A 14,693-nucleotide genomic window follows, 5' to 3' on the forward strand; every position below is an offset into this window, starting at 1 on the left:
TGATGAGATGTACATCATGTTACATTATCTTCTGGATGGACTTATTTTGGGAGGAGAGAACTTTTATACATATATATTCTTTATAATACAGATTAGGTGTCTAGTCAAGCAGTATGGAAAGAGAAAATTACAGCTTCTTGATCTTCTTAAGCTTAAGATTGCTTTTGTTAGTTTTAAATCTCTCTGAGCAAAATTATAAGAGGTCCTTTAATCTCTTCAGGAGATAAGGTAAAATTAATGTTTAAACCTTAGAAACTTCTAAATATTCAAAGCTTCATCAGGTGCCTGTTAGAACAGGTTTTTATGATCTTGTACCAAATGGCTTATAATCCAACCCCCAGATGTCTGGGTAACAGTTTTCCAGGAGAATTTGGGAAATATCTCCATGACAGAGAGTCAGAATTTTTTAAAGCAAATGGATTTCAAGGCTTAATTTTGTTTACTTTTGTTATAATAAAACAAAATAACTTTCTTGCTGAAATTATTTTTTATTGTTATTCCTTCATATCGATCCCAAAATTCTTAGGAAGCTCTAACTCTGTTGTTATGTTAATGCAGAATTCACAAGGCATCATATCAGTCACTTTGAAAAACTTGTTCACATAAAGGGTTTTTATGAGGAGAGCCTGGGTGGTTCAGTTGGTAAAGCAACTGCCTTCAGCTCAGGTCATGATCCTGGAGTCCTGGGATTGAGTTCTGCATCGGGCTCCCAGCTCCACGGGAAGTCTGCTTCTCCCTCTGACTTTCTCTCCTCTCATGCTCTCTCTCTCAAATAAATAAATAAAATCTTTAAAAAAATAAGGTTTTGATGAATGTATAGTATAAATAGTACTTAAATAGCAGGGTATTAAACCTCGCCTTCCCACGTTTTTCACTGTAATCAATTTCATAAGAGTTTGATAATTTCAGTCGAGTCCTATTCTTTCTCTTTCCAAATACAACTTTGAGAAACTTGCCTATAATAAATGAGAATTTTCTTAAGGTTATTAACAGATACACAACTTTAAATGAATGACTGTATCCTTCTATATTCTAAAGTATTATGTAAAGATAATTATAGATTATACCAAAAAAAGAAGGTTTAGTAGTAGGAAAAAAGGATTTAGGGCTTTGTTTTTACCATAATTTTAGCATGTTCCAATCTTGTAAGGTTTTATTTAATTAAGTCTAAAATTGTACATTATATTCTTTGGATACGAAGGATAAAAAAGAACACATTTAGTTCTAGAAGTCAGTAAAATTGTTATGAATTCTTTTTTTTTTTTTTTTTATTTCCAGCATAACAGTATTCATTATTTTTGCACCACACCCCGTGCTATGAATTCTTAAATATTCCTTTATATTCTCTAAAAGATATAAAAACAGGATACATGCATTGCATACTCAGCTCCTAACTCTTGTTTGCGTTTCCAAGATTTTCCTGCTGGCTCTGTCAATGTCCGCATCTACTGTGATGGAGTCATTAAGGCCACAACAGAGATGAAATACTCTACAACAGCAAAGCCTACGGAAAACCCACTGGGAGTGGCACGTCCAGGAGATAGTGTGTGCCAGGTAGGTGGATCTTCCCACAAAGTTGGTAACAAGCCAAAGAGCCAATGCTGGATAACAGAATGCATGCTTTGGTACAAAGTCTGAATGTTGGTTGAATAAGAGTGAATTACGCATCAGTAGGGAGGGAGGAAATGGACTTCTGTGATGCAGAGATGCAGATGAATTAGTTTGCTTAACTTAAAAGTCATTTCAGGTAATATCACTGGGAGACAGGTTCTCCGTTACAAAATCGTTTTTGTGATGGACTCATTTTAAAGCTGCCACGGAGCAGATAAAGAAAGACAGAAGGATTAGGCTGAACTCTTGAGAAACAAACACCCTCTTTATCCAGACCTGGACATTACAAAATAAACGTCAGGTCATTGAGGTTCAGGAGTCAGACAAACCAAGAGTACTACTGAAAAGGGAGCCCAGGGCACTAATCTAGGAATTGTTATTTTCATGTGGAAATTTCCAAGCTCAGTGTGTTTTTCTTTGTTTCATTTATTCCTGTTACCCGAAAGTGAAAATTATTGCTTTCAATTGATAGTGTTTATTAGGAATTCCAGAACTGCTCAGATTTTCAGGGAAGTGTGCAAAGAGGAATTTGCAAGCCCCAGGTTCTTTCTCTAGTGGGACAAAGCATTACTCAGCAAAGAGGACTTGGTGAAGAGTTTCTAGTCTTCTCAAAAGGCCTTGTTTGAGGCATTTACAGGCAAATGGAGATGCTGCCAATGCCTTCATCAGTAGAGAATGCAACAGTTGCATTTTGATTAATCTTAAACCATTGGTTTGACTTCTGCATTTTATTTATTTATTTATTTATTTATTTATTTATTTATTTCGTTACCTGACCCACTTTCAAAAGAAAGTTGTTTAATGTGGAACGTTTATCCTTTCTGTGCTTATTCCATCACATTTTCAGAGTTAAATAAATGACATTTCTTTTTAAAGCTACTTAATAATTTGATTATAATCTTACTGAGTTGCCTTGGGTTTCTGGCATGGACAGGGAGGGTAAAAGGGAGTAAAAGTGAAAAAAAAGGTAGCTAAACAATGAGATCTTCAAATTTACCACAAAACACTCTATAATGAAATCATCAGTGATAGTATGGCTGACAGGTTGTCATGAAGCCTTATCTGTTTAAACTAGTTTGAAATTGGAGGCTTTGTTATTCATTTTATGTGACACATTTTTCTGTTAGAACAATGGCAAAGGTAAAAATGTCTTAGAGAAGGTTCAGGAAATAAAGTACCGTTTGTCAAACTGGTGAGTCTGAGGACGTTTGACAAAATGTCCATATTGTAATTGCAAAGCAAAAACAAAAGTATTAGCTTGAAATACAAATTGTTTTATTTTATTGTGACAAGTCTACCTTATCTTCCACTTTAATAATTCCATTCATTGCAAAAAGATTAATAAAAGTGATATATTGCATTATCAGTATTCAGTTAGCATAGAAGTAAAGCAGAACCCCCAAACACATTTTTATGTGGATTTTACCTTTGTGGAGAAAAAAAACTTTCATATGCAAGATTAAATATAATGTATGACTCAGACAATTTTTCAGAGTGCTTTATTATGCCAAGTCATGGTTTGTTTTACAGCTTTGAGTGAATAAAAACTGTTTTGTATCATTTTCAGATAACTAGAAAATACTTTTCACATTCAGTGTCAGAAAAGAGAGGTGAGAAAAGGTTATGATTACATCTTAGGTTCTCCTCTTCACCTGTCCCTGGTGGCCTAGCAAAAGGAAGGATGTTGGACAGTCACAGCTTGATTCAGGCTTTTACTCAGGGGAGAATCACTTTGAACCTGAGCGAATACTGAGAGGTACAATTACTCTAACTTGGTGACAGCAGATCACAACATGGTAAGAAGAGACATTAAGAGATTTAGTTTAATCTGTACAACTTTAGATAGGCTTATGAGTTTTGCTACTGTTGTCAGGGGACGTGGACATGTCATGAAATTAGATCAAACAAATTCTGAGACTGAGACCTCAGACCAGACTGAGCTGTACTACCGCAGGCCTGAAGGAGGGAAAAGGCTACAATTGAGGCAGCCTCCATCAAATCTTAGACCAGGAATGGCATGGGGTTCTCCAGTCCACCGGCACTTGGACCACATGAGTTATCCCTTCGATGAATTTGCAAAGATAGTGGAAGGCAGACTCTACCCCTGATGAAAAAGAAGGAACTGCGGGGGCATTTCCTTGGTGTGTTAGGGTTGTTTAGCCTCAAATGAGGTGGCCCAGCCCATACTGTGCTTTCCTTTGCAGGCATTTGGATTTCCCTTTTGACGTTTGGCTTTGTTCCCAAGCAGATTACATTTTTTAAAATGTGCAAAAAGGTTTGCTTTTCCATGCCAGCATAGAACATTACAGTAATTGTTTCTTTCAAGTACTTGCTACTCTGTCACTTAATTGGGAAATTTGGATATTTTGCAAATAGTTGACTGAACATCTCTAGTCAAAAAACAGCATGCATTGTAATTTTATTCACTGTAGTTATCATGCATTTGTAAGAAAATATACCACCAGATTTAAATTTCTTCAGTATCTGATCTACTTTGTTGAAATGGCATAGTGTAAGAGCCATCCTGAGTTTTCCTGTAAATTTTAATGGCAGATGTGACTTAAGTAATCTTAAAAATTAGTAGTAGGACTCTTCCTGTAATCATTTAAAAGCTATTGGGCATATAATAATGTGAACATCCTGTGAATTTGAGGAAAGGAATACTAATGAGAAATCTGTGGGTTTTATTTTTCAGTAATCCTAGAACTTATAATAAGAAACTTTATATTATCATTTAAAAGCTGTTGGATATATAGCAAAATGACCGTTCTGTGCATTTGAGAAAAGAAATGATGAGATTTTTGATTTTCTTAGTTTATTTTTAATGATGTCCATTAGGTTTTAAATAGTTTACCTAATTTGCCTTAATTATCTAACTCCCTAAATCATTTCATCTTTTTGGATAGATATTAAATCCCAGCATGTAGCCTCATAAACGTACAATTTCCAGAGCATTACCTAAAACAACAAATTTAAGAGAGATTCAATGAAAAAATGAAAAGAATCCAGAGTCCAACTTGGGAAGATAATTAGAATTCAAGCGCTAGTGTTAGATATACTGGTAACTCCCATTTAACTGAGATAATTAAAACCTTTGAGATTTTCATTCTATTTACAAAAGCATCTGGGGACAACCATAAAGTTAACTTTGTATAGGAACAACTATATACAACATAAGAAAACAAATTAGGTCAAAATGCTAAAAGAACATAGCAATTATTGATCAAATCATTAGCATCCTATCTGTTAAAAGAGTTTTTGAAGTCGTACCAAATAATTATTTTTTGTTGTATTTCTTGTTGGTACAATGATACCTTTGTGCTGCCTGTATCGATCATTTTGCACAGTTTGCTTTATAATCATTGAAATCTTATTTTCATGTTAAGGTACACATCATTTCCAGTTTTTATTAAATTACACATATGATTCAATCTTTGGTTTGCTGTTTGCATATATTTAATATAGTGTGAAGCCAAGAACAGTTGGGATGAGGGAAGAAGCTCTCCTTCTCTCCCCCTTCTTGAAGGCATGGGCATTGTGGGGTTTTTTTCATCCTCACATACCCAGTTACTTTCCTGCAATTGGCTCCTGACACATGAGACACCCTGAGACAAAATGGGAAAACACAAGTGCTTGCTTTGTCCTCCAGTGCTAACTGAAAACATAAGTGGAGAACTATAGTACAGGTATATAAATGATAAGAAGGAGAATGAAAACTGTCCTCTTAAAATACACTTTAATTTTTCCTCAGATTGAGTAAGTGAATCTGGTATTTATGAAAATGAAGAACACTCAGAGGTCCTGGATACCAGGAAAGTGGAGAATTTGTGCTATATGTTTTTCATGTTCTACCTCAGGAATGAACCATATGTTCACCATGTTGCTTATTACAGACTTTTAACAGCTACAGGGTTCCAGATTCTAGTCTTCCCTTTCTTATGAATATTCAGTAATGTTTGCTACTCAAAAAATGCCTACAATCTACGATCTATGATCACTCTTTCAAAAAGGCTGCATGTTATCTTTTCTTTCCCTTTCCTGGACAGTGACTGCATAGCACAGGAGAACCGTTTCATTCTGGATGGGGCCAGTGCAGGAGTTAGTTTCTTAAACCGAATCAGCAATCTCTCATGAGAGCTCATTCTCTTTAGTGTGGAAGGAATTTCCTCATATGTACAGTGGAGGAAGCTAGAATATATGATCTGCATTGGCCAATTCTGACTCAAATATTCCACAGTTTTATGACAAAAAATAAATACTTCAACTGGAGATTCTGACCACTCTCACCAAAGAGGATTGGCTTGCAGGGGTTCTCCATGCACCCTTTATTTCACTTGTATTAGCACTTCTTCCCAATTTTCCCTGCAGAGAAGGAAATGATGTGAATTTCATGTATCTTTCACCACCTTTATTACCTGTTTCCTATTTGTGATGAAATATTTGAAGTGAGGAGGGGAAGAAAAAATGAAGTACCATAGGGGCATTTATTTCTGGATTCCTTTTTTCATATTTTTATGCCCTTAATTAGAATGGATCAGTAAAAATAAGGCATATCTATCAACACTTGCATTTTACTGATAAAATAAGTAACATTTTGTGCCATGCCTCCACCTGGGATAATGATTCAGCAATGGTTACTGATGCCTTATTTGGATAGTTCAGACTTAAACAACAACAATCCTCAGCTCACTTACCAATCATAGAGTCAAACAGGAGCATACCACTTGGTTCCTTCATCCACTTATTTAGGAAATAAAAAATAAATTAGTTAACTTAACAGCAGTTATAGTAGCTATTGTTGGGGAAAAAATACGTATTTCTGAATGGAGTTACTTAGCCATGAACACAACCATAGTTTTAGTTCCCATTAATTCTCTATCCTATAAGCCATCTCAGTCCATATTGGCCCCATTCATTTTAGCTTATGTTTAACTGTTGTTTAGCATGTATCTTATTAATGCCACTTTAATTTATATTTTCTGCTTACTCAGTGGAAATAAATACTCACTTCATTTTTTTATTTCTCCCCAACTAAGTATCCCTTTGGCTTTTTATATTCTCCTCTTCTCTTGTCACTGGGGTGGCTTTGACTGCCCCTTTGCAGAGGATGTCTGTGTGTCCACGTCAGTGCTTCCTGTAAATAACCTCATTCGAGGGCAGCCTTCTGCTTTAATATCTAGCTCTTTAGAGGCTTCAGATCTTCGTCAACCATAAAGAATGTTTTTAAACAATCCAGAAAACAAAGCACAAGTCAAATACAGTTAACAATACTCCTCCATTGCTATTATTCATAACAAGACAATTATGGAAAATTACAGAATCTGCCTCTGGAATGAATCCCAAATCATCAATAACCCTTTGGAAATTAGAAGACTGAAAAATCCTTGTGGCAAAGATGTGTTTGTTGGCATTTTTAAAAAGTCGTTATGCATTCTGTGGGCCTCTTTCCTAATAATAGTTATAGTGTCAACAATAAGATAAAGCAATAAAGTAAATATGTAATCTGGGAACTCTAAATTGTGTTTAGCATTCACAAACTATGCTTCCACAGTAAACAGCATCAAGACGCAGGAAATGAAGTAAAAGAAATCTTTGACAAGGAAAATTCAACTTCTAAGAATCCTGCTTCTCTCCCTCCCACCCCTCTCAGCCATTTAGCTGTCAACCATATTGCCTTAAGCAGCAGCACACAAAAAAATATAGTATGTCAATTTTGCTCAAGTCCTACACAACAAATCCAGTGGATGTTTTTCTTGTCCAATTTAACTTGACTTTCAGCAGCAACTGATACCATTGACCAAACTCACTTTCCTGACTTTTTTTTCCCCCCTTAGCTTTCAAGAAGCCCCATCTTTCTGGTTTTCCTCCTACTGCCTTCTCCTTTTCTTCTCAATATCCTTTGTAATCTCTTCTTTCCGTGATCTAGAAAATAAAGTTGCAATTTCAGTATTTAATTCTTAGACTCTCTTCCTTCCCTGATAAATATTCACTTGGCAGGTTAGCTCATCCACTTACAAAATACAGTCCAAATGTGGTTTTCCCAATCTTTCTGCCTCGAGATAGGCATCATTGTCCAGTTTAAACATCAAAAACATAAGAGTCTCCTTAATACCTTCTACTGTCTCACCTGACAAATTCCATCCATATCAGTTTTACTCCTTGAATATTGCTTACTTCTCTCCACATCACTCCAGTTCTAGCACCCTGTCCTCTGCTTTTCCTCTGCCGGAACCCCAGCAGGCTCCTCTCTGGTCCTCCGCCATGTGTTCTTGCACCTGACCTACTCATTTCAAAGTCCATAGTCAGAGCGGTTCTTTTAAAAAGAGAGATCTCAGCAAGCAATGCTCCTGCTCAAACCCTTTCATGAATTCCAAAGGTTATGTGGATTAAAAAAAGAAAATCTTTAACATGAACGATATGGCCCTGTAGATGCTGCCTCCTCTCTTTGTCTCCAGCTTAATCTCATGCTCATTCCTCTTTCTCTGCACTCTAGACACACTAGTCAGCTTCCAGTTCCTGGACTTTTAGTTCCTAATCTCCAACTACAGGGCCTTTATATATGCTCTTCTTTCTAACTGAAACATTTTCCCATCTCCTTTCCCTTCACTGACTTCTGCTAGTTAATTCTAATTCATCTTCCAAATTTTAATTCCAGCTTCTCTTCCCCAGTGAAGCCTCCCTTGAACTTTTACATCTCCCTACATATCTCTTTGTAGCTCTGATCACATTCCAATTTGGTATCTATGTGTATAATATCTGTCAAATTAATATCTGCCTCTCATTAAACTCCAAGCTCATTTTGGGCAGAGTTCCTATCTATTTGGTTCCCTGTTTCATCTCCAGAGCCAAGTACACTGCCAGAAACGTGGTTACTGAATGCCTATTTCATTGGGCAAAAGAATGGAGATATTTTATACATTAAGTTACCCTCCCAAACTGAAGTGACCCAGCTATCAGAGCCCCTTATTCCAACAGCCACCAGCTTCCCCATAGTACAAGCACAGCCTTTTTTCAGAGCTCAGGTTATTGGACTGTTGGCTGAAGGAGTGCTGTTTCTGACCAAAATAGAAAAGGCAGGACAAAAAAGGGAAAGACAAAGGAAAAACCAAATGAATATAAAACAATGAGACTAATTCTAACAGTCTACCTTGGGAACTAGTACCTTAAACAACTCAAAAAATAATTTCAAAAATTTAGGAAATCATGGCATTATTTAGAGAAGTCTTTTTTGAAAGACATTTCTCTGAATATTATAGGGCAATTTTTGTTTTAAAATTTGTGTTATTACCTATATAACAGTAAGTTGTTACAAATTAATTGGTAAAGGGAGGTAAGAGTGAGAAGATTCATGGTTCCTAGGACTGTTCTTTCTAATGCCTGTGTTAGGAGAACTTTGGTCTTTTGTTTGTTTCATCATTAGTGTCATTAAATATGTCTATTATTGAGTCTGTTCAGGTTTGGTCAAATTAAAGCTTTAAGACTTTTTGACATTATGTAAATGAGGGCTCATATTGAAAAATTCAGCATAATCAAGCTTCAGTCAATTTCTAGTAAGGTTGTTTTTAACTTTATTAGATTGCCTTTACCTAAATTATAACGTTTATGCATGACTGATGGAGATGGCAGAAGCTCCTATTTGTTCCCCCAGAATTTCTTTTTCCTTTCTTATATATTTATCTGGGCACATGTTTTCCCAGGTAAATATTGCACTTCCTGACTCCCTTGAAGCTGGGCAAAACCATCTAACTACCTACCCAGTGGCCGGGAGCATGTCTGTAGATATGTGCACATCTATGATCATGTCCTTTGAAGAAGGGTGGAGTCTCTCTTTCACTGACTTTTGTCTCTAACTGGTTACACCAACAACATGGGAGTGATGAATGAACCAGCTAGGACCATGAAGAGGAAGTGTAGCACTGAACCCAAAAGAGCCCGGATCCCTTAATCAGCCCTAAATTAGATTGCCTAATTCCAGGCTTTCATGTTAAAGAGAAATAGGCTTCCATCTTGTTTAAGCCACTGGCATTTTGGATGCCACAATAGCCAAACCTACCTTCTAATTGATTTATAAGACATGCCAACTATTTTCTTCAGTTGCTACAAAAACCAGTTTGGGGAGCAGTCTCCTCATTAGAGACTGGTGTGCTGTTCTAAATCACAGTGATTGCATTTCATGAGTAGTTAAGAGAGCTCACATTATAGTATTTAGAGAAAAGGGAATTAATATGTACTGGAGATTTTACACATTTTAAACTCTTAAATAGTTTTGTCAGTTAAGTATTATTAAGGTCCATAGCTAATGAGTCCTAGAGCAGGAATTTCAACACAGGTTTCTCAGATCTGATTTTTTCTTATTATAATACCATTTTTGTGCTATATAAAGAGATGCCACAACTCTGAATACTCAACAAATAATAAATAGAACATATTTGAAGAGCATCTTAAGCTGCATTGTTTTATATTGTCATATTTACTTTTGCATTTGCGGTCAGACATAGGTTGAAATTCTAAGAACTGACTCACTTAAAACTTAGAAAAATTAATATGACAAATAAAAATATCTCTTTTATCTTATTCTGTCACTTATTTAGGTTACTGCATTAACTGCTTGGAGTTAAATACTCATAACGTTTAAATTTAAAAAAAAAAAAGTTTTTGCATAACCCTGGCAAGTATTTGCTTTGCTCCTTTACCCATCATTTTCTTTACAAGCTACAGTAGGAAATTTTGTTTAAGATATGTTATATAAGCTATCAAATTCCTCTTTAAACGGCTATCTTGGCTCACTTTCACAGCACACACTGTGAACAACGGAACAAATGAAATGACCTTTCTTTCACTAGTTAAACAAGCATAACAATTTGTTATAATAAAAATAACGTGTTTTGAGCTCAACCATTGACTTTCCTTTTAGATATCTGAGGGTAAAGAGTAAAATGGAACCATTTAATGGGCTTTGTCTCCTATAACATTTTACAACCCTCCTATGGTTATTTCATTCAAGTTGTTTCTCTTGCTAATCAAGGTACTTTAAAACTATTACTGTCTTTCTCTACCAGATCTGTAACATTACTTTAATATTCTGTGGCCAGACTGATAGGGTTCATCACCCACCATTAATGCTGAAAACACTACTTCTTTGCCTGCTTCTGCTGTGAAACCTGGACAAGCCAAATTCTCACATTTTTAACCACCAAGGCAGCTAGAGTTTTCATGTTAAGAGTTTTAGACAAACAGACACAAGGGGACAGACATATTTGGAGCTTTTGTTTTTGTGGTTAAAAAAAGAATAGATGTGGTTGACAGTAGCCTACTTTACCATCCCCCTCCCGTGTATGCCATCTTTCCTTCCCCTTTCTGGTTGCATTTGAAGTGTCCATCATGAAACTATGGGACCAAAAACTGTATCAGATTTTATTCTTTTCTCTGTGCCTAGAATGTAGTATTATATACAGTGTGTTTAGAATATAAAGGCATAAGTTAAAATCCTTGATGTTGCGCTTACTAGCTCTGCAGTTTTGGGAGTTACTAAGTTTTTTGTAACATAGTATCGCATCTATTAAAAAAAGGCATTTAAAAAAAAATCTACCATGAAGGCATGTTATAAAAATTAGAGACAAATTATGTAAACTTCGCATATTCTAGGTATCCAGCGTTTAGTTATTAGTACCTCAACTCTTGAGTCTGTTTCACTGTATGGATTTCTGTCGCAGCTGAAACATAGAGGCTTTCGTACCAGTCCAGACATCTGAAGTGTCTCCTCACTGCTTCTATTAGATGATACTGTTCTAAAATCCTATTAAGGATAGTCTCTCAGTGCAGTCATGCCCAAGCAGTATTGATGCCCCTTACTCAAGAAAAGGGGACATCAGACCTTTTAAGGGGGTACTGCTATGTAAATAGACTCTTCTCAAGGAATTGAGCTTTGTGTAATGAATATTTCCTGGTTTGTTTATATTTATTTTTCTGGTTCATTTTGTTCCTTTTTTTTTTTGTATTTACTTAAATTTCTAATTATTAGAAATTATAGATGTGTATGTATTTGTAAGAAATAATAGAGATTATGTGTTTGGTTTTGGTTTGTGTTTTTCAAGGAATTGGTCCATTTCATGTAACTTGTCAAAATTATGTGTGTGGACTTGTTTCTTGTACTTCCTTATTATCCTTTTGATGTCTGCAGGTTCTATAGTGATATCCCATGTTTCATTCATGACGTTTGTCATTTGTCATGACAATCTTTTTTTTCATCAATCTTTCTAGAGGCTTGTCAGTTTTTTACTAATGTTTTAAGAGAATTATCTGTTACAGTGACTTTCTTCTATTTTATGTATTCTATTTATTGATTTCTGCATTATATTTATAATTTTTTTCCTTCTACTTGCTTTGAGTTTGTTCTTTTTTTTTTTTTTTTTTAGTTTGTTGAAGTGGGAACCCATCATATTTACCAATATTTTTTACTTACTATGTTCTTTCTTCCTTCATGTTCCAAGATTTTTTCTTCTATCATATTCTTACTGTTTAAAGAACTTCCTTTATCCATTATTGTAGGGTACATCCACTGGCAATAGATTTCCTCTTTTCCTTCATTTGAGAATGTCATGATTTCTATGTCATTCCTAAAGGACGCTTGTGCTGGGCATAAGCTTCTTGGTTAATAGTTCTCTTCTTTTAATTTTTGGCAAATAGTGTGCCACTTCTTTCTACTACTACTACTGTGTTTCTAATTGTTTTTACCCTATAGAGTAAGGTTTTGTTTCTCATTCAAATTTTTTTCTTTATCTTTAATATTCAGCAGTATAACTATAATGTTTCTTGAAATGACATTCTTTGGCTTTACTTTGTTTATGGTTTGTTCAGTTTCTTGAATCTGTAGGTTTATCTCTTGCTAAATCCAAAAAGTTATCAGCCATTATTTCTTTGTGTACTTTTTCATCCCTATCCTCTTTCTCTTCTTCTCCTGGGATTCTGATCACATGAAACTTAAATCTTTTGTTATAATCTCACAGATCCCTGACACTGGTATTTTTTTGTCTGTCAGTCTTCTTTGTCTCTATTTTTGATGTTGAGTATCTTTCATTGTTCTATCTCCAAGTTCACTGATTCTTTCCTTTGCCCCTTGCATTATGCTGTTGAGCCCACTGACAGCATTTTGATTATTGTGTTTTTTAGTTCTAAAAATCACAATTGATTCTTTTCTATACCTTCTATTTCTTTGCTGAAACTTTGTATTCCTTGCTGAGGCTTTTTTAAAAAAATTATTTCAAGAATTATTGTATTATCTTTTTGAAGCTTTTTATCATGACTGTTTTAATATCTTTTCCAGATGATTCTAAAATCTTTGTCCTCTTTGTGTTGACATTTATTGATTGTCTTATTTTATTCAGTTAGACATCTTCCTGGTTCTTGGTATAAAAATTGATTTTCTATTAAAATGTGGACACTTTAGTTGTATTTAAGTAGAAGAAAAAGAAAATGCCATCTTCTCAGAGGTGGCATTCTGTGATTCTAAATATCTTTTAAAACAGATACTTGATATATTTTTCTTTTTTAAAAAATACTTATTATAATAAAGTTGTTTATCAGGAATAACAATATATGTATCTATCTATCTATATATATATATATATATATAATGCTTCAGATTCATATAGAGTCGTGATTTATAAATACGTATGTGAATTTTTTTTTTAAGTACATTAATCAATCCCACATTTCCTTGCATGACACTGAAAGAATTCTGGAAAAAGTCATATATTTATTTCATATGTACAAAGTTGTTATCCTTTTTTAAAATATCTTTCTGTCTATCTCATTGCTTAGTTTTTTCTGAATTCTTTTTCTAATATTCTTGAATAGGTATAGATCTAAGCAAAAGTACATATGTATATATATTTATATTATTCATATATAAGTAATCTTTCTTATAACCAAATACTAGTGTAAACATAATTTTATCATTACATTCTAATTTTCACATCAAGTTGTTCCTTATTAACTAAAATCTTAGAGTGGTTAAAGGTGTTGCTGAATAAATGTTAAACTACTCTATTTTAATCTCTATTTGAACAACCATTGTATCAACCTCATTAAGTATGTTTTAGGTTGCACAATTTATTTTAAGGAGAGGAATTTTTTTTACAAGCAAAATTCATATCAGCTTTGCTCATAACAGCCAAAAATGAAAAGAAAACCGAAATGTTCTCTAACTGGTGAACAGATTAGCAAACTACAGAGCACCCATGACGTAAAGAAGTACCGCTCAAGAACAGAAATGAGCATTCTTTTTTTTTCTTTTATTTTACTTTATTTCTTTTCAGTGTTCCAGAATTCACTGTTTATGCACCACACCCAGTGCTCCATGCAATACGTGCCCTCCTTAATATCCACCACCAGGCTCACCCAACCTCCCACCCTCTCCCCTCCAAAACCCTGTTTGTTTCTCAGAGTCCACAGTCTTTCATGGTTTGTCTCCCCATTTTCAAATTTCAATGTCAGTGTTTAGAAAGGTTGTCTATTTGGGTCCTTGAAATCTAGAAATTAGCATAACTGCTCATATCAGATTTTTCTAGTTAGGATATCTTTTAGGAAGAAATCCCATAGGGATCATTTTTAATAGCCATTTCTGTGATTTTTCACATGTTTGTTTGTGTCCTATACCATTTTTTTTGTAGGCATAATAATAGTAACAGAATTGTAAAATAGAAAATAGATATGATTCAACTAGTTATGATAGGCTGGAATATGAAAACTTTCCTATATTTTTTCCTAATTAAATAATTGTCTACATGGTGAAGGTTTTTTCCTTCTTCTGATTTTAAAAACACTGCCACTGTATTTTAAAAAATTCAGTGGTATAAGCAGTAGCATTTCTCACATTAAAGTGTCACAGTGCCTTAGGGGAAGAAATGGTGCTTCTCAGATTCCTACTGGGAACTCTTGGCTTTTTGAATTCTCATCTGTGTCTCGGAATCTCAGAACTGGAAGGAATCTCAGAGTTGATCTTATGCCTAACTTATACGTGAGTGCGGTGACTCAATGACACACCAGTCTGTCCATATTAAATCTTGCACACTTTACGGAAT

The 14,693-nt window shown here is 34.7% G+C and overlaps 1 protein-coding gene across 6 annotated transcripts in view; it reads left to right on the top strand.

Annotated features, from left to right (window-relative positions):
• The window catches only part of BANK1 (B cell scaffold protein with ankyrin repeats 1), a 297,716-nt gene that overhangs the window by 94,922 nt on the left and 188,101 nt on the right, over window positions 1–14,693 (top strand). For all 6 annotated transcript variants that reach the window (XR_004283221.1, XM_032333014.1, XM_032333017.1 and 3 more), the window contains one exon: window positions 1,415–1,554. Coding sequence is in view for 5 of the 6 variants with exons in the window: in XM_032333014.1 (XP_032188905.1) it covers window positions 1,415–1,554 (140 nt within the window). In the remaining variant the exon portion in view is untranslated. The remainder of the gene's footprint in view (window positions 1–1,414; window positions 1,555–14,693) is intronic.

This window comes from Mustela erminea, chromosome 2 (genome assembly GCF_009829155.1).
Source record: "Mustela erminea isolate mMusErm1 chromosome 2, mMusErm1.Pri, whole genome shotgun sequence".
Taxonomy (NCBI): domain Eukaryota; kingdom Metazoa; phylum Chordata; class Mammalia; order Carnivora; family Mustelidae; genus Mustela; species Mustela erminea.